This window comes from Temnothorax longispinosus, chromosome 11, assembly GCF_030848805.1.
Source record: "Temnothorax longispinosus isolate EJ_2023e chromosome 11, Tlon_JGU_v1, whole genome shotgun sequence".
Taxonomy (NCBI): Eukaryota; Metazoa; Arthropoda; class Insecta; order Hymenoptera; family Formicidae; genus Temnothorax; species Temnothorax longispinosus.
In genome coordinates, this window is record NC_092368.1 from 17,627,142 (window position 1) to 17,647,421 (window position 20,280).

Genomic DNA, 20,280 nt, shown 5'->3' on the forward strand with positions numbered 1-20,280 from the left:
TTAGATATTCGAAGCGTGTAAGAGGCGTTCGGGAGATACCGGGGACTTCGCAAGCGAAGGATGCGAAAAATTGTCGATGTAAAGAGAGTATACGCGCAAGAGTATACGTTTTATATTGAGAAGTGGAAGCGTTAGGTTTATCTCGACTCTCGGTAACATTGATCTCAACTTAGGGATTGAACTTTATTCAATTTTTAATAGACGATATGCATCTTAATCTTTCAAACGCAATATCGCAATATTAATGTCCATTGTAAAAAATTCGAAGATTCGAGAATTCAAGAGAGCTTGGAGAGCGAGTATCCTGGAACTCGGAGAAATCGTCCTGCGTACGTCCAAGAATCTTGACCATCCAAAGCTTTCGGAATTGAAGTCTAGGGAATTCAAAAATTTAAAAAGGGTATTTTTATGGATTCCGAAATCCCGGTCTTAGCCTGCCACTCTAAGGATTTAAGTCTATACCAGAAATGAATCGAGGGAAATGATTTCACATATGAAGAGGGAAAAATCGTACATAAACGCACAAAGGAAAAAGAAGGATATTATTATATATAAGTATGATAAGGATACACATATCACAAATAGCAAGAGTAAATCAATACCAATTGAGCGGAACTTTCTATTGATCCGGTAAAAAAATAGCCTGGAAATGTATATATTTTGATTTTTAAACTGGTTATCCGGTAATTATCGGTGTACTACGTGGTAAACTGAGATGACGATTCCAGTTCGGTATGAGGCGTTTGTATGGTAACAAAATTTTCAATTCTTCTTTCGATAACATAATCTTACATTAGAATTTTCTTTATGGAGATGAAGAGAGATATGAGAAAGTAGGAGGGGGGGAGGGGTGCCATGTGAGACAAACTTTTTGATTGACAGAAAGCTGCGTGCGTTTGGAAGATCCCTCGTCCCGTTCGACTGGCAGACCGTGAGGAATGTGGTTTAAATTGCTCGAGATCGTACCCGCGGCGTACCCGTGTAAAATGCAGTTTATTGAACGTGACCATCCAGGTGGAGGTTTGGTTTGATGGACGGCTTGAAAGAGAGAAAATGAGAATGAGAGTGATTGCTAGCGTAACTAGCTATCGTTCCTTATATCATAATCATAATATATCTATGTGTTGTTGCATTTTTCTTTGCTCGGTTTCTCTTTTTGTGTTTCACACAGCAGGGCGGCAGAACTAGATCTAAACCTTTCATAGATTAGAAAAATGGCCCCGGCGTGTCACTATCTGCACATCTAATTCGACAACCTGTAGGACGATACGTTGCTCGGTGATCATCGGAAGATACCGCTGGACTTGCGTGTTCCTTGAGAACGATAAAGGTAACGAGAGACGAAGGATCATCGTTGATCCTTGTATCTTGTACCTCGTATCTCGTACCTCGCGTATGCAAATGTTAGAAGGGGGGGGGACGGGGGCAAAACAATGTTCTTATGAGTCATAGGAAGATGCTGCTTTGCACAATGGCGATGAAGAAGAATGCGCTTGGAGGGTATTTGGAGGTGGCACAAGATTACTAGATATAATTGCTGATATCACATGATGTGACGATACGCTGATGTCCCATACTTCAGTTAGTTTGGCGAGATGTAATTTCACTTCCGCACGAAACACTTCTGCAAGGACACGCCGAGCCCACGGAGCTGCGAATTTGAAAATCTCGGGATGAATTAAGTTTAAGGATAAGGATATGGAGTTTAAGCATTCAATCAACGTAAAGAGCTAAGGATATAAAGCTTCAATAATTCCACAATTTAAGAATTTGAGACATACTTGGAAGACACATTCGAGGATCTGTAGACATCTAGAAGTCCAAGAATCCGAAGACAGTTTTGGAGATTTCCTTTTCACTTCATTTTCATTAGTTAGAACGAAATTCTCTTGTCGCGATGTGCGTGTATCTCCGAAATTTTTATTTTGTAGAAGAAATCGCGACAGCCTATTTGTCCAATATGGAGCAATATATAAAAAGAAATAAGGGTACTTCACGAAAACTGAATAACAAATAATTAATTTGAAATGTTCTAACTCGAAAAGAGAGAGGAAAAGACTATCGCATTGTTTATGAAGATATTGATTTTAAAAGTTCTTAGAAGAGAAAGAAAGGTATACAATATTTCATTAATTATATTATGATTGTCAATATGTAGGTCTTTACGGTCATTTTTTAGGACATCTGGAAGATGTATAATGTGGGTGGCAAAATACCGCTCATGGGGGGGGGGAAGGGTCAAATATCATTTTGTTTTTTCACAGAAAGCAGTCATTTAAATCACGACGGTCGTTACACTCAAAATGTATTCTAGTCACGGATGTAGGATGGTTTGATGGTTGAAGGCAATGGTTCGCAATGTGACGTATTACCATATTACGTATCACCATATTCCTAAGGGAGCAAGGAAATATATGAAAATTGATATACTAGTTGTGAAGAGAGGAGATTGTGCAAAGTATCAAAGTTCCTCGGTGGAAAGTTCCTGGCAAGCTGTATCGCCAAAAATGTCTTATTGTATCTTTCAACAAGGACTTGGTCTCTTCAAGGGATGGCTTTAGGTTTTGCAACAGAGGACGATGTTGAAAAATACAATTTTTTCGAAGAAGATGCAAATTCGAAAGTTTGGCATAAGTTACGTGGACTCGTGTGGACCGAAAATGCAGATTTTGGGCTTTAATAGAGTTAATTAGAAAGAAGATGAGATAATTCATGGTATAATTAAAAGGAAGACGATAGCATGGCTCGATGAAATATAATAGTTTGTTAAGAAAAACGGAATAGAGCAGTGATAGAGGTAAGCAACAGCTGCAGAATTTCAGTCAGGTAACGGTTTCCAGAAAAGAACCTTTTGCCGTCGTGCTTTTTTAATGCTTGATTATCGAAAAATTAGCGTTGGCTTTTTTTAAGCGATTGCTTAATTATTGAACGTTGAAAGATTAGCATTAGTATCGGCTTTCTTAAAGAACTGCTAGATCTCATTGTGAGATTAATTAGAATGATTTAACATTTACAGTTAATTGAAGATTTGAAGTGAAAACTAATTTCATGTCAATTTTCTTTTAATGCAAGTTTATAGACTGGATTATTGAATTAGATCAAGTCGTTAACTAGATATATCGAAATTCAGATTGATTCCAATTCTATCCTACTAGTACATTCGTTATATTTGCATTTAGTATATTTGGATCTAAATGGACTCGTATATATCTTAACTGGTTTTAATGAGGTATATTCATGTGTTTTTCTTTTTTCCATATTTTATAAATGTATATTTAAGAATATTGGAAGAGAGTGTGAGGTGCCTGTCTATAAAGTAGTCGCGTTTTAAAAATGGAGTTGAACAGAGCAACAGTACAAACGTGAACAAAACGACTTGCACTTACGTTCCTGCGTCATCATGAACAGCCTTGTATTTCTCTTGATATCCCGAAAAGGCTCGATCCCACTTTTCTTCTCGCTCCTGAGATTCCGTTGCAGTCGTCGAGACCAAAGGGGCACCTTGGACGTGTGAGTTATCCGTCTCTAAAACTTTTCCTACTAACGGAGTGTTTTAGAGAGGTACCAAAGATGGTCAACCATGTCGTGATTTATCGTCCGCCTTCGAATTCGGCGCTGGCTCTCCAAACACTTGCTCGACTGCGCGAGCTTGCGAGTTTGGTCCTCGATTTCTCTTGTCGTTGGCTGCCTTCGAGATCTTAAAGGTTTTCCTCATCTGGACACACAAGAATTCGCGTTATATGTGACTCACCGCCCATTAGATCAGCGAGATTCTTCGTCAACTAGGATTTCATCACAAAAGAGGATTTCCGATGGAAAATAGAATCGTAGGACTTGCAAGGGATTGGGTTTTTCAACAGCTGGCGCGAAATGAGCAGAGTTCCAGAAAAACGGCATACCCATTCTCCTAAAAAAAGTAAGCGATTTTATTTATATTAAATATGATTATATCTAAATATTCAAATTTGTCTTTTTGTGTAAAAGAAATTATAAAAAATGTTTGTTTCGTTTGCAGTTTTATTTCTTCAAATGCTGTACATCCGTGAAAAATCACTCGCTAACTACATTGTTGAAGACCATCGTTGAAGACCATCACAAGACCATCGTAGAAGATCGTTAGACTTTGTTGTAAAAGATCATCATGAAATCTTCCTATAGAAACAAATCGTGGGATTTTATTACTTACAGAAATCAGTATAAAAAATTATGCAATTTTGTTACTAAAGAAAATCATTGTTGCAAAAAAAAGCGTGAAAAATACTATCGCGAGACTCTCTATCGTAGAAGAGGAACGTCATGCAATCATCATAAGAAAGAGTTCTCAACATTGGATTTCATTGAAAATCGTCGCGGGACTATATCATAAGATGAAATTATCAAAGAATTTCGTTGTTTACAAAATATTGTAAATCTCGTAAAAAAATCATCGTGGGATTTCATCGCAGAAGAGGATCATCGCGGGACTTCGTCGAAAAAGAGGATCATCGTGGGCCTTTATCGCAGAAGAGGATTATGGCAAAATTTTATCGCGGGACTTCGTCGAAAAAGAGAATCTTCGTGGGACTTCATCGCAGAAAGGATCATCACGGGACTTCGTCGGAAAAGAGGACTATCGTGGGCTTTCATCACAGAAGAGAATTATCGCGGAACTTCGTCGCAGAAGAGCATTATTGCAAAATTTTATCGCGGGACTTCGTCGAAAAAGAGAATCATCGTGGGACTTCATCGTAGAAGAGGATCATCACGGGACTTCGTCGGAGAAGAGGATTATTGCAAAATGTCATCGCGGGACTTCATCGAAAAAGAGGATCGAAGAGGATCATCACGGGACTTCGTCGGAGAAGAGGATTATTGCAAAATGTCATCGCGGGACTTCATCGAAAAAGAGGATCATTGTGGGACTTCGTCGCAGAAGAGGATCATCGCGGGACTTCGTCGAAGAAGAGGATCATCGTGGACCTTCATCGCAGAAGAGGATCATCACATTCATCACGGGATTTCGTCGGAAAAGAGGATCATCATGGGTCTTCATCGCAGAAGAGAATCATCGCGGAACTTCGTTGCAGAAGAGAATTATTGCAAAATGTCATTGCGCGACTTCATCGAAAAAGGGGATCATCGTGGGACTTCATCGCAGAAGAGGATTATCGTGGAACTTCGTCGTAGAAGAGGATTATCGTGGGGCTTTTTATTATAGAAAAGGATCATCGCGGGACTTCGTCGCAGAAGAGGATCATTGTGAGACTTCGTTGCAGAAAAGGATAATTACGGGATTCCGTCGCAGAAGAGGATCATTGTGAGACTACGTTGCAGAAAAGGATAATTACGGGACTCCGTCGCAGAAGAGGATCATCGCGGGACTTCATCGTAGAATAGAATCATCACGGAACTTCGTCGAAGAAGAGGATTATCGCGGGCTTTCGTCGCAGAAGAGGATCATCGCGGGACTCCGTCGCAGAAGAGGATCATTGGGACTGTTGCAGAAGAAGATTATCACAAAATTCTGTCGCAAAAGAGAATTGTCATGGGACTCCGCAGAAAAGGATAATCGCGGGACTCCTTCGCAGAAGAGGATTATCGTGGGACTTCGTCGCAGAAGAGGATCATCGTGGGACTTCGTCGCAGAAGAGGATCATCGCGGGACTTCGCCGCAGAAGAGGATTTCGTCGCAGATCATCGTGGGATTCCGTCGCAAGAGGACTTATTATAGGACTTTATCATGGGAGATCATCGCGAGATTTCGTCGCTGCAGAAGATTATTTTAGGATTTCATCATGGAAGATCAAAATCGTTATTGGTCGATTTCATCAAGTCGTGAATCATAAACGAAAATCATCTCAATATTTCATCACCATCACATATTTTGTCACAAGAAAATATCGCTTTGTTACAGAATAGAATCATGATATTCGAACATAGAATTCATGAGAATCTTAGCATTGTATGAACTTTTGTTGAAATCATAAATCATAAATCGACATCAATTTTCCAACTCAAAATATTGAATTTGCTACTATAATTATAAAATTTTATTCTAAATCGATATTCGAAACTTTAATATCGGAAACTTTTTTTACTATCGCAGAATTTAAATTTGCATTATTATGGAATTGGTATCTTCAGTATTATAAAGTCTAAGTTCTTCACGGAATTTAAAACAAGTGTAAACTTTCAATTATAACTTTTTAAGATATGAATTTTGAACATTAAAAGATTTAAATCTTCAACATTTATAGAATTTGCAAAACTGAACTGAAATTCGACAATGTAAAGAACTTCATGACAACTTTGACATCATACGATCTGAAGCTTCGATATTACCTCGACATCGTGGGATCTAGAACTTCGACATTATGGAATCTAAAATTTTACATTGTTGGAATATTTTACATCGTGGAACTTGGAGTCTCGACATCGTGGGACCTGGAACCTGGGCATCGCGGGACTTGAAATCTCGGCATCGCGGGACTTGGAACTTCGACATCGCGGGACTTGAAACCTCGACATTGTGGAACCTGGAACCTGGAACCTCGACATCGCCGGATCTGGAACCTCGGCATCGCGGGACTTTGAACCTCGAGATCGCGGGACTTGGAACTTCGGCATCGCGGGACCTGGAACTCAGCATCGTGGGATCTGGAACCTCGGCAAAGCGGGACCTGAAACCTCAACATCGTGGAACGTGGAACCTTAGCATCGTGGGACCTAAACTTCGCAATATTGTAGGAATTGGAGTTTCAACATCGTAAGACGTGGAGTTTTAATAACATTTTGAATTTTTATCATTACAAAATTCTGGTACCTTGATCTTAATATCATAGAAATTAAATCTTTGTCATTAAGAAATTGAATTCTCAATATTATTGGATTTAAACTTAACTCAGCAAAATCTAAACCTTTATCATCAAGGTTTTGATTATTAACAGCACAAGATTTCTATTACACAATTCTAAGCATGTATAGATTAAATATTTTTTACTTGATGAATTAATAAATGAATTACTTAATAATTTAGATGAATTGATTAACTCAAATATTTTTACTCATAAATTAATTTTTAGCGTCTTCAGCATCGTGGGATTTATATAATCATATAATGAGCAATAGAAAAATTTTGATCTCTTTAGATAATGTTAATCTTTTAATTTGTGAAACTTGTGATTTTTTCATATTAATTTAATGTTATTCTCTCTTTTTAAATATTTCATATTTTATATATGTATACATATGTACTACAGCGGAATACAAAATTAAATCAAACTTTGGGAATATATTTATATTTTGTTGATATTATATATAATACACATAAATATTTTGAGAATAGGAACTAATAATCTGCAATATTTTATTTCAGAGCTGCTTTAAAAAATGTTAAACAATGAGTAATTATACAATCTAATTAATTTATATTAATAAATAGTATAATTAATTAATCTGTATTACTACTTGTTGGATTAATGTAAATTTTATGTAAGATTTTAAGTGTAAAAATAAACTTTGAAAAAGGATATATTATTTTTCCTACTGGATTTATATAATTTTTCAAACCCCCTGCAATTCCTCATGTTTTTTTAATTTCATTTTGATAATTTTTTTTCTCAGAATTCTGATTTTAAATGACTTACCTTTACTAAATTATACATATCTCCATTATTTTAGAATTTACGATGTTCAAGAAAGATTTTATGGTATAGATGGTAGTAAGAATTAGTTTGTGTCGGTTCAAGTAAAATTATATTCTTATTACTTCGATATAGTTTTGAGCAAATATAATATTGAAATAAAGTTATGTTTATATTAAAAATTAGATTAGTTATGAGACAATGCTGAATTAGCTTGAAGATAAGAATAATATATATAAAAATAATGACTGGTGTTTATTAAAGTTGTATCCATCGAAATACGCTTTCGCTGTTATTAGAATTAGAGTTTAATAAGTCTACTTTAATTAATCGAAGGTTAAAATACACACTAAGCGCAGACATACATTATTTTTACAATATATACAACATATATATACAAAGCGCAATCGTTCGTAGCACTTATTTACTCCACGCATTAAGGTTCCTGGGTAGTCACCGCGGCCATATTGGATTTTTACTATCGAAGCGAGGAAAACACCCAATTTTGTTGTGCATGCCATTTTCAAATAAAAAGACATTTCAATAAAACATCACTATAGATCGTTTCAGAACACTTCCAAAATTGGCCGAAAACTACCCTTTTCCCTCGACAATAAACAAACAGCTATAAAACAAAGCCTAAACATACGGGACCAGGAGCCTTAATATGATCCGATAGATAAATAAAAAAAATCACAATATGCATTACCGTTCTAACTAATCTCTTTCAAAAAAGATATCCCAATATCGTGGAAACATCTCAAAATACTTAAAGCACATCCGCAAAATTAATTTCAACGTCTTTTAAGTATCGCATTGTTAGAATAAATCTAAGATCGTCAAGCGATGTTGTCGTCCTGCTTGAAGCCCTGGAAAGGACTTTGTATCCTGGCGGGTTTGCTGGGCGCGGCGAGGAGTCTGCTCCAGGCGCGGCAGGTTTTGCCGGACCATACCCACATGCCGGAGGTGACGCCGACCACGAGGGACAGAAAGAGCCTGAGAAGGGCAACTTCGAGGCCGGCGGCACGGTATACCGGGCCAGGAGCGCAATTCTGCGCCGAGCGGCAGTCCAGCGCGGCCAGCAACGCCAGCTTTCGCCATCGCGGCCTCACCGAGGCCTCGTGCAGCACGCAGGCGAGGCCGCCCAGCGCCGGCAACGCGTACAATAGCGCGAAGATACCCAGCCGCGTCATCAAGCGCTCCAGTTTCGTCGCGCTGCGACCGGCGCAGCGCACAGCCCTTCGCACGCGTACCAGCGCGCTTCCAGCAACGCTACCAAACACGCAGCCCAGCAACAGCAGCACGGCGTGCGGCAGCACTTCCAGCCACAGCGCTGACTCGTCGGAGATCTGACATAGGCCGGTCAGCTCGTCTGCCACCACGTTGCGCGACAACAGACTTCCTGTAAATTAAAAGAAATCGATAAGAAAAGAATATATAAATACAAATAAAAAAATGTCGCAATTAAAAAGCGAATTGAACGTTGATATTATATAATTAAATAGATTTTAGATCTATAAGTTACCTCCTGTGAAAAATATTGGAAGAATCCACGCGGCCGCATGAAGATAGGATGCGATGTTGTGAAGAGCTTCGCTGCTCCACTCGTTCCTGGCGCTCAGCAGCCAGCAACCGCACAGCACCGCCCACCACGTGTTGCTGGCTAGTCCCAGATAGTACCTGATTAGCCACCAAATTGTACAGGGAACGCTCTTCAAAGCATCGCGGACCTGTTTATAAATAATCGACATTACATATTAGGGGAGACCGGGGCAAAGTCGTCACTATTTTTTCGGTGTCGATTTTTTTAACAAAACAAATAATTTTAGTAAAATGTAACAAAATTTATAAGGACATTTTTGGTCTACGTCGCTTTGTTAGATGAATAAACGCGAAAAAATCCAAGACAGAAGGAAATAACAGTATAGTAAAGATATCGTAACAACTTAAATTGAGGCCAATATAAACTTGCAGATAAAGTCTTAGCGATGTGCTAATAGCAAACAGAATCTCGAGCAGAATATTATTGCAGTAGATTGACATCAGCTGCGTCAACATTAAGTTCGTATTCTGTCAGCAAAGTCTGCCGACATGACAGCAGGTTGCGAATACAAATCAAGCAAAATCTGCTATTTCATATAACTTGGAAAGAAACATTATTTGGAATAAAATATTATTTAGAATAAAACATTATTTAGAATAAAACATTATGGAATATTATTTCAATAGTTTCTGCAATCGATTTGCCATCAGGGTCTGCTAATAGATTTTGTTACATTTCTGCTGGTTTTGCTAATAAAACCGGTTTTGAATAAATTTTACTATCTGGGATTATATTTCTTCTCTATATCGCAAATGTCTTTCTTATTTGAATCGTCGTACTGGAACTAGTTTCTCGACTTCTAGTCAGGTCTTTTTCAGCCAACAACCAACATGAACTATAAGTTATAGATTTCATTATTTACTGGAAGAAATCTGTTTACTTACTGGAACGTAACTCGGCCCATCGAGCTGACTGACGCAGCTGAGATTTTCAGCGCCAACCGCACCACGCACGATGTAAGCCACGGAGAGGAGATTGTAGCAGAGCGCCAGAAAGACTATCGGCCTTTCGGGGTAACGAAATCTGGACGGATCGACCCAGAAGGTCAGCAGGGTGAAGAGCGTCGACAGGAAGCACAGCCATGCCCACCCGGTCATCCAACGCTCGGCGAATTTTTTGTCTTCCGCGCGGTAATACGCGTCGGTACCGCAACGCGGTGCGCAAGAAATCTGAAGCAAAATGTTAAGAGAAATGTTAAGAAAGAATATATACATATGAATATGATTTTGGCTTTTTTCCGCTCGTTCCGTTTATTCTAACCATTTCCATATCGGGTATCTGCACAAAATGCGGTGGACATTGATGATGTTGCTGTTGCTGTTGTATTCGCGTGGAGATTTGCGGCGGTCGTTCGTGGATCGCCGGCCACTGCTGCTGAACGGTTGGCAGTATCGGTGAACTAGTATCGTCCAACGTTTCGTCCGGTGGCTGCACGCACAATGTGTTTCCTGCAAAAGAGAGAAAGAGTTCAGACTATTTTAACACACACATATACTTCAATCACCAAACATTACACTTAATATTGTATGATTTAAATGTGTTAGGATTCCCAATTGTTCAGCGATATTTTTGAAAAAGTACTTTTTATACGAATAATTAAAAATGCAGATGTATCTTAGACTTTTTCTTTTTAGTTTTTGCTGTTCAAAATTTAAGCAAATTTGAGCAATTTGCTTAAATGATGACTCTTTGCTTTCATACATAATAAGTTTATCGAAAATACATATATTACAATAAAAGATTGATCGAAGGTGAGCGAGTGCTTACCGCGATCGAGGAAGCGATTGCAATCCAGCATGTGCGGCCACGGTAGCGTGAGGCTGGTTAAGGCCGGCTCGCAGTCTCTTCTTACGGAGAGGCAGAGAGACTTGCAGGCCGGTATGGCCACATGTTCCGAGCAGACCGGGGCGAAGACGGCGCACAAGAAGAGCCTGAGATGTCTCGAACAGTTGTAGTGGACCAGTGGCATGAAGGTCGTCAGCTGCAAATACACGTGCTATTAGAACCAGATGACGAGAAAGCGCGTAAATTTCGTCGCGTAATTTTGTCTTCCTGAAACGTGTGTGACTCGACCAGTCCCCCTGTCTTAATTTACGGCGAAATATCCGACGAAAGGGACATATGCGAACGACGGGTCTCGGGCATATTGCACTCTATTTTCCTTTACGTGACGTTTTAACATTTGAGATAAACTTCTATAATACGCTCTTTCGTCCTCTAAACGCGGAGCAAAGCCCCCCCCCCGACGGAGATGCGAGAGCGAGAGGGTAATGCACCTAAGCAGGCGGAGGAGACGCCTCGCTTCCATGAAATATAACGAGCGGTGGGCATCAGGGGTAATTATCCCGCCCATTCTTCCCGCCTCAATCCCGATGGACCCCTCGCGCCGTCGCTGGGGCCCACCGAGACCGTGCTCCTCTCTACCTCCTGCCCTTTTCCCTCCCCCTCTAGATTCGCCCATTACGAGCGGAGCCCGATGCTCTTCTCCTCCACGGCGCTCCCCCAAATTATAGCCTCATGAAATTACGTGGTAACCCGTAACGACAGAGCCCTCCATCTCGCCCTGCATCGCGCTCCTCTCTCTCTCTTTCTTCGGGTTCTCTTCTCACCGATCAAGGTAGACCAGCTGAGAGCAGGAAGAAAGAGAGCAGGAAGAAAGAGAGAGAAAGAAAAAGAGAGAAAGAAAGAGAGAAGGGTGAGAGGGAGGGAGGGAGGGAGAGAAAGAGAGAGACCTTCCGTCCAGAGATCGTGCGCGATCGTTTTCACTTCTCACGCGCGACGGACGTGCATTGGTAATCGATATAGCAAAGAAGTCATGATCTCAATTCCCCTATGGGGGCATTAACGAAACGTAAAGAAACTAATTAACTAATTTTAGTTTTATTAAAATCCGCATTTGTTACAAAAGAACGAAAATAATTTGAATATCTTGAGTATCTTGAATATTTTTAATATTTTGAATATCTTGGAAACTCAAGATTCGAAATAATAAAATTAGAAAAATCTTTTTTCGAGTATTCGTAATTGAGATATGAAATAAGAATGATTTTGAAGAAAGGAGGACGATTGAGGTTTTCGCAGTTACAACCAATAAAAGTGCCTCTTTCTCCATATTCCCTGCATGCGAGTAAACATACTTGAACAATATAGAGACGCGATAAGTCTCGATTTTTTTTTATATTCGGGGACTGAAAATCGAAACAATCGAAACTACGTTACTCCCAATAGGCGTAATCGGTTATTCTTTTCGGTAATCTCTCAGATCTCGCCTCTCGGTTATCTCGAGAGCCCGGAGGAGCGAAAGGGGGAGGGGCGACGCCGACGAAGAAGAAATCTGAGCGGACCGGTTCGTTCATTATTTCGCATTCTTCTCCTCCGGGAATGACCAGAAAAAGACGGAGTAGGAAAAGGCGCATCCCACCCCCCTTTCCACCATCTCTCGCCCGCTCCCGTATATACTCGAGAGTCCCTTTGGAACATTTCCGAAGCGACTTGACAGACAACTCGCGGATAGAAGAAACGAACAAACGGACGAACGGACGGATGGACGGACGGACGGACGGACGGGTGGACGCGGGACCGACTTACTTCTTATTGCGGTCCGCTCCTTTTCCTTCCCCGCTTTTGTCCTTACGCGGCTCGCTCGTTCTGTTCTCTGCCTTGATCGAGTCGCTGTGAGACCCTTTGTGAGGCAGCATGTATATTTATGCGACGTGACGCATAAATCGCCGGGACGCGATGTCGAATTCGAGGGCGGGGGCCGCGGGGGGAGGGAGGGATGCTTTTTGCGAAAGGGTGCGATCGCTTTCGGAGGCTAGATTAAGTTTTTCTATGCTGCCCATTATTCGCGTGGAAAATAAACTACCGTCGCTTCCGCAGCTGCGAACTGTAGAAAACGTGAAATCTCTCGATATTATGAATCGTACGATTTTGAAATAAGAAAATTTGAGGATTATCGAAAATGTAGAACGTGTATTGTACGGTCGTTTGAAAAGAACAGATTCGTGAAGTTTTTAAGCCTAGATACTGGAGAATCGCGTGTCTTCAGTGTCTTCGATTGTTTTCAAACGTTTATTCGAATATTTATTTTTTTGTTTTTTTAATTTTAAGGCAGTGATTTTTCTATTTTCGATCTTTTCTATTTTTCACCGTGGATCTTCGGAATATCCAGGCAGAACGAAGAAGATGACCAAGCATATGCCCTGCAATTTGCCGCCTTCCGGGAACGACGGCACGTGATTGGCGGTGGCGCCTTTCTTAGGATCATTCATCGAGCTTGGGGAAGTCATCAGCCTGCGAAACCCCCGCCGTCCGTGTTCGAGAGCTAATCCCTCTGTAATTGTCCCGACCACATGTTGATTGGCTGGTTCGAAGGAACGATTACGCACACACTGATTTTAGAGTTTTGGGAATTTCGAATCTCGTCGATTTCCGATTCGAATCATAGACAATTTCGTGATTGCTTGCCTGGATCCCGAAATATCATATGAAGCCTGAAGAGACGCAGGTGAAATTGCGATCAAAAATTCACATTTCGATCGTAAATAATTGCAGGTTCCTAGAACTTGAGTTTCTGTGAAGTTATAACTTCCCTTTTTTTTTTAATTAAAAAAAGAAATCGAGTTCTGGATGATGGCCGAAGAGATCTGTAGTTTCCAAGTGGTTTCAAAAGCTATTTTAGAACGAGACTGTCATTTTGAGAAATTAATTTCTGGAGGTATTTTGGAAAAAAAATTTTCTCGAAAGATTTATGTCGAACTGTAGAGAGAGAGAGAGAGAGAGAGAGAGAGAGAGAGAGAGAGAGAGAGAGAGAGAGAGAGAGAGAGAGGGAAAGAGAGAACTATCTAAAATTTTAGAACTCTAAAAAAGCTACGTCTTTTAAATGAAATAAATTTCCTGGCGTTTTCACCGTTTTAAACGATAGAGCTCTTTCTGAAGCCGCTTAACTCCAAAATTATTTGGAGAACGTCCAAAGACCAAAGCTTCAGAAATTTCTTTTTAATTTTAGAAAAACAGCCAACTTCACCGGGGTGTGAAACTCGATACGACTTATAACTGGCTGAAACGATTCTGACACTCCACTCGAGGAACCGGAGGAACAGAGATGTGCGGACGGAGTTTTTGAAAGAGCCACCACGAGCTTCGGCGATTCCAAGATAACGATTCGAAGAATCATGGAACGGCTCTTTTACGATCGCCAGTGTGTATATACGCTCGTGACGACTTAACACACGTGTGCGTTTAATGGTATCACCGGCGGATACCAAGCCCGCGAGAGTAGGACTCGTCGACGACGCGGTGGAGAACGGGGGGAGAAAGAGAGAGAAAGAGAGAAGATAAGAAGGGCGAGGTGAACGGTGGGATGGAAGCGGAGAATGATAGCGGCGCTCTTTGAGCTCCGTGCATGCTCTAGGATGACCAGCCGCGCGGCGCGGCGGTTTATCTCGAAGACTTGTCAATACCATTTATGAGACAAACATTAACTCCGACATGCTCCGCGGCGACGATAATCCGAGAGAAATCCTACGAAGGGCAATCGTGAGCGGAAGGAATAAAGCGTAGATATAAACGTTACCGAGAATTTCAGCTCTCGTAAGTTAGAGCTAGAAAACTCTAACTCTAATCAGTAATCTAACGAAACCATAATTTAACTAATCGAATGAAATTCAATATACATATTTAGTTAAAAATATAATCTTGAATGATAGCGGCAAGTCGGAGGTATGTACGTTTATCATGGTTTATCATGCATTTTGATTCGGGTGTTTGAATGGGTTCGTCCAAGCGGTCATTTTTTATTCGCGCGCCTTTGTAAAAAAAAAAAGAAAAAATTGCAGGTACGTATCGGTCGTAATCGCGAGTAATTGGTAAAGATGCATGTAATCATACGTATTACATTATGCCCGCATTAAGTCGTAAAAGGCATTAAAACGCAATCGCGTGTAATTGCAGCTGCGCTGCGCCAGGTCGCATCTATATTAAGTTACAGACGCGTTCGATTACAAATGCAAACTGGATTGTAACTTAAGCGCCTCGCGCAACGGCAATTGTAGATAATTATACATAAGATTAGTATCGTGATTGAGCGTAATTGTACGTTAGATTAATGGTAAAATAACTGCAAAGTTTCTTACAACGCACGCTTGATCCCTCGGGAGTTGTCAATTACATTGTAGCGTGACACGTACACTTTATATTGCAATGTAATTGAATTACAATAATATTAAAATGAACAAAATCCTTTACTTCGACCGAACTGGTAATCTTTATTTAATAAGCACAAGGTGCGGTCGAAGTAAAGGATTTTGTTCATTTTATTACTCACTGGCGAAGAAAAAGGATCTTATATGTAATAATATTAAAATTATATTGTACTATTTAAAGCTATAAAATTTCTCAAATTTCTAGTTTCTCTTTAGATTTTGAATTAAAAAATAAAATAGATTGAACAACAAATATATTTTTATAAGCTAAAGAGAATCTTTTTTTCTCTCAATTCTTTTAGCATCTCTCCCAAGTTTCCAACCGATCTAAATTCTGTTAAAAGGTCCACTTATATATATATATATATATAAGATCCGATACCTTTTATTTATTATTAATTTATCAAAGGGTATTGTCCATTTCAAATATTTTCGCAACTTCAAGTCTACGGCGCATATAGCTAATCTACAAAAAAAAAAAAAGCTTAGGATTTTTCTCCGAGCTCCCTTCGCACGATCCAACGTCATCGTCATTCCCCCGGCCCATCGCGTGAAAAGCGCATATCAAATCCGCATCCGCCGACGATGTTTCCCATACACGCACGCACACGCCTCCATAGTCCACGCACACGTGCGCGCGCGCGCGCGCACGAGGAACGCAGCTGCTACAAAAATACGCAGTTTTGCTCGTCAGGGCTATCTCGCTTCAGGCGGCTTCAAAGGATGCCGCCTTAACGTTATTACGATAATAAAACTGAGCGAGCGAGAGTGAACCCTCGGCTATAAATACCTCTCACTCCTCGCGTCGTGTGTATATGTGCATGTAGCGGCGTGTACAATCGGGTGCATTAATGGTACGGTGCGCGTCCGCGCTTCCAAGGATACCTCACGACTCACGACACGCGATTCATCTATTCTCCCCGATCCTTGCGAGCGTGAAGTAATTTAAACCGATCAATTAATTATGGAAAAGTGAATTGTTTAAAATTAGATAAAATTAGATAAATTTGAATGTAGATCAATCGGATTGGAGATCGAGGGTAATTGCGAGTTCCAGATTGGACTTGGACCAATCGGAGCAAAGCGCACTTAAGATTAAAGTTGCTTGATTGGTAGAATGCGAAACTGCAATTTGTAATCCCCCGTTTTCAACGCGTTGTGCGAGATAGCGGGTTTAAAGCGCATCGGGCAACATTAATGCACTCGATTATACACACACGTGCGAGTAACCGCGCGTAAGTGCGACTCCTTCGCTCTCTCTACACACGGTGTGCGTTCTCATACTAAATACTAACCACTATTGGTCGAAAATACGCACCCGCCGACGTAGAAAGATGCGCCGTTAGACTTCTGGATGTAATAATTGCTTTTCATTCGAACAATTTTAATAAATTCGCATGTAAGATCTCCGATTAGAGGTATTTGAATGCTCAAACCGGTCGAGTACTCGAATAAATATTAAATATCTCGGCTATCATAATTACGAAATAAAAAACGGAACCCGGTACGGGGTACGGATTAGCGCAGGTCAATGGTTCGAGACGAAGGAGTCAGTGCCTCTGCTGGGAGAGAAGCAGGTCGATAAATTTTTTTTTTATCGACGCCCAAATCTGTTCTCGGCGACCATAATTAATATACCTGCCAAAATCAGATTATTTTTGTTTTAATGCTTTAATAAGTAAATATACCATCACGTTATATATTTTTGAATTACAAGAAATAGATTAGCAAATAAATTGACTGTAAATAAATTTGTTCAAAATTAATTCGCAAGGTATAAAAAGATCTCGAGCACTTTGAGACGACGCGACGATTACGCGCGAATGGGTTCCATCATTTTGCCGCTAATTAAATAGCGGCATTCCGCGAAAGTGGAATTTGACCGGAAGTCAATATATCGTGTGCCATCGCGGGATTCAGCAATCCGCGCAGGGCGCGGACGAGAAAACGGCTTCTAATTATGTCTCCCGTGGAGAGAGAACCGTATATCCTGCTCGGAGAAAAAGAGACCGGTATTCTCCCCTCGTCGTTCCCCCCGCCCCCCGATCTTCTCTCGTTCCCTCCCGTAACGTCGCGGTTCAGCGACTTTGATTCGCCTTATCGCTACTAATGAGAGCCGGACGCGCGTTCTTTGATCTTCGATCGCTTATTAACGCACGCTGCCATGAAAATTTCTCCCCCTTTTTCTTTCTACCTGCCTCCCACCTGAGGGCCATTAACGTTGCTTCTTGGTTCAATGCGTTTGTTTCGAAAATAAACATTACAAATAAATACTAAACATTATAAATGTTGAACATTTATGTATTAGTTTGATAGAATTGCAAATTGCGCATTCTTAGGAAAATTGCATTTTCTATTAGCTTCCATGTAATTTTCAATCAAGAAATTAATGTAACTGTACTTTTAGCCAAGAGATTACTGCAATATTAGCAATTATTACTTAGATTACCGTTATATCGGACATATTATTTGAAATATGTTATTTTGTCAGTTTTCTAGAATGTCTAGCTTGTAAATAAAAACCAGTTTTTTTTTTAAGAAAATATATCTTTATAACATTAAAAAAAAAACAAGTCTCATTCTTGACGTTACAAAGGACATCTTTCAACATTCACGATGAACGTTTTCCTAATCCTCCTGATGTAAAGCGAAATGGCCAGTCTACAATGAGTCGTTAGTCGTTAGTAAGATGTCGGAAGAGAGTCGAAAAAAGTCATAAACGTGTCGTAAGGCGATCGGAAGTCTGTAATCGGCAATCATAAGCGATTGGCCAAATGCCATCTCTTACGATCACCGATTACAGGCCTTCGATTGCTCACAATACGCTTATAACTATTTCTTCCGACATCTGACTAACGACTAACGATTGTAGACTGGCCATAAGAGAGAAAGAGCTTGGCATTTTTTAAATTAAAGTTATTTAAAGTTACCCCTCGTTCCGCCTGCCACTGATCCTCGTGGCCCATGAAGTTCGGCATCGCCGTCAGATTGTAACGCAATCCCCGGCAGAAGGATACGTTCAGCCGTTCGCATTTCGCACCGGTCCCAGGCTGCGCGTGGTTGATGCCCCATCCCCGTGCCGACACCGCCGTGAGGATGAGCACCACGATGCGCAGCACCATTTTCAACGTCGACGGCATTCACATTTTTATTTCCGCGTACAAGTGCACGAATAGGAAGTAGTAATACATATATGTAATTCGTGTACACACTCGCGGCGACGTGAGATCACGTGATCGCGACACGCGGTAACCCAACAAGTACACCCATCCACGACGATGGTCGACGACCGACTGACGCGACTGACGTCACTGACGTGCTCGCGCGATCAGCGCGATGCAGCTGCGGACATCATCGGGCAATTCCGCGGGCATTCGGCTGCGCGTTCTTTCCCCCTCCAGTTCTCACTTTTTGCCGCCACAGCCGCCGTCGCGTCGCGGCGGGCCCTATCATCTCGGCCCGACCGCCGAGGATTATGGGACCGATCCTCCAGGCGTAATTAGGAACAAAGAGAGCGCCGGACGTTGTGCTGTCTCGCCGATGAATTTGTCATTTTTTCCTGGAAACGCAAGATCGAGACCCGGGCCTAGGCATTCAATTTTTACCAGTTAGAGGGAATTTGTTTTTTGATGGGATTAGTTTTTTGAGGGAAACTCATCGGGGAGGGATTAAGACGGCTTTGGACCGTGATCAGCTGACTGATCTTATAAGCTTTGAAATTTTGGGTCTATGATACCTCGGGTATTTCGATGTTCTAAAATATTTATCTCTGATCCTTAAGTTTCTTTTCTATTTCGAGGATTTGTTTGTTTTCTGAAAGAATTTTCTTGTCCCGTGAGATATATACTATACGTTTAACTCATTTGTCCATATTCAAGGACAAATAAGATTAGTGTCAAAATGGCTTTTCATAAGTTTATCCATTCGATGGTATTATATTTTCAAACTCCGTGGAAACGTATAATAGAGTTTTAGGATCTTTATATCTGGTGTGTAAGAGTCGCGAAAGTTCTTACAATAAAAAAAAAAAAAAAAAATTATTCAATCGACTTTACATTACACAGTACTTAATTTTACACAATACTGCGCTTAACGAATACAGTATGATGCATGCAGTATGAAAGCTTCAACGTGTCGAGGAACTGCAGTGATCTAATCTTGCAGTCTTGTCTTTTATAAGATCCAAAAGGGTGTCGTCGTTTTTCTGCAAACTTTTCAAAAATGATTCGTCGCTATGACGACACCGAGGCTAACTAATCGGGAACATATGTGGTGTATCAAAAAATACCGTGACATCGAGAAATTTAGTTTTCGAAGGTTAGCATTTTTTCTTAAGGTAGCATACTCATAAAAGTTTATCTAAGTTTTCTTATCGTTATTAGATAGATACGTGGACGATGATTACACTGGAGAAGACAATGGATTCAGTTGCTTCTTTGTTTAGAGAGAAAGAAAATACTTTATAAAAGAAAAAATGTGTAACTCTAATGGGTGCAAATTTATATTCAGTCTTAAATGTAAGAAACGGTTTTGTAAAAAAGATTAGAATTTTGAAATTTGCAATACCGTAACATTTTGCAAAAGAGTTCTAGAGAAAAGAATAAAAGAATAGTTCAAACATAATTTCCAAAAATTATAGTGAAAAATCTGAACACTCGCGATCAGATTGAATAGAACATTTTCCATAAAAATGCTATGAAGCGGATCCGAGAAATATTGATGGCGATCCAACCGTAAAACCGGACCGGTCCTGATGGTATTTTATTCGGAAAAAGCGCACGATGAATTCGAAACGGCGAGCCGAGTCGTTATGGTCTACCATTATGCGCGTTAACACGATTTCGGGCTTTCC

At 40.5% G+C, this 20,280-nt stretch overlaps 1 protein-coding gene across 2 annotated transcripts; it reads right to left on the minus strand.

The window, feature by feature from the left end:
* Positions 1-5,311: 5,311 nt before the first annotated feature.
* On the minus strand, positions 5,312-18,716 carry LOC139822162 (frizzled-4-like). Of its 2 annotated transcripts, XR_011734464.1 has the most exons (7): positions 18,359-18,716; positions 10,993-11,206; positions 10,486-10,673; positions 10,110-10,394; positions 9,148-9,352; positions 6,576-9,024; positions 5,312-6,529 (listed from the first exon to the last, which is right to left on the minus strand). XR_011734464.1 is itself a non-coding variant. In XM_071793766.1 (6 exons), the coding sequence occupies exons 1-6, from the start codon at positions 18,566-18,568 to the stop codon at positions 8,462-8,464; spliced, it is 1,665 nt and encodes a 554-aa protein (XP_071649867.1). In that variant the 5' UTR covers positions 18,569-18,716; the 3' UTR covers positions 5,312-8,461. The 2 variants fall into 2 exon arrangements, 1 of the variants encoding a protein (XP_071649867.1); XM_071793766.1 differs by having other exon boundaries at positions 5,312-9,024.
* Positions 18,717-20,280: the final 1,564 nt, after the last annotated feature.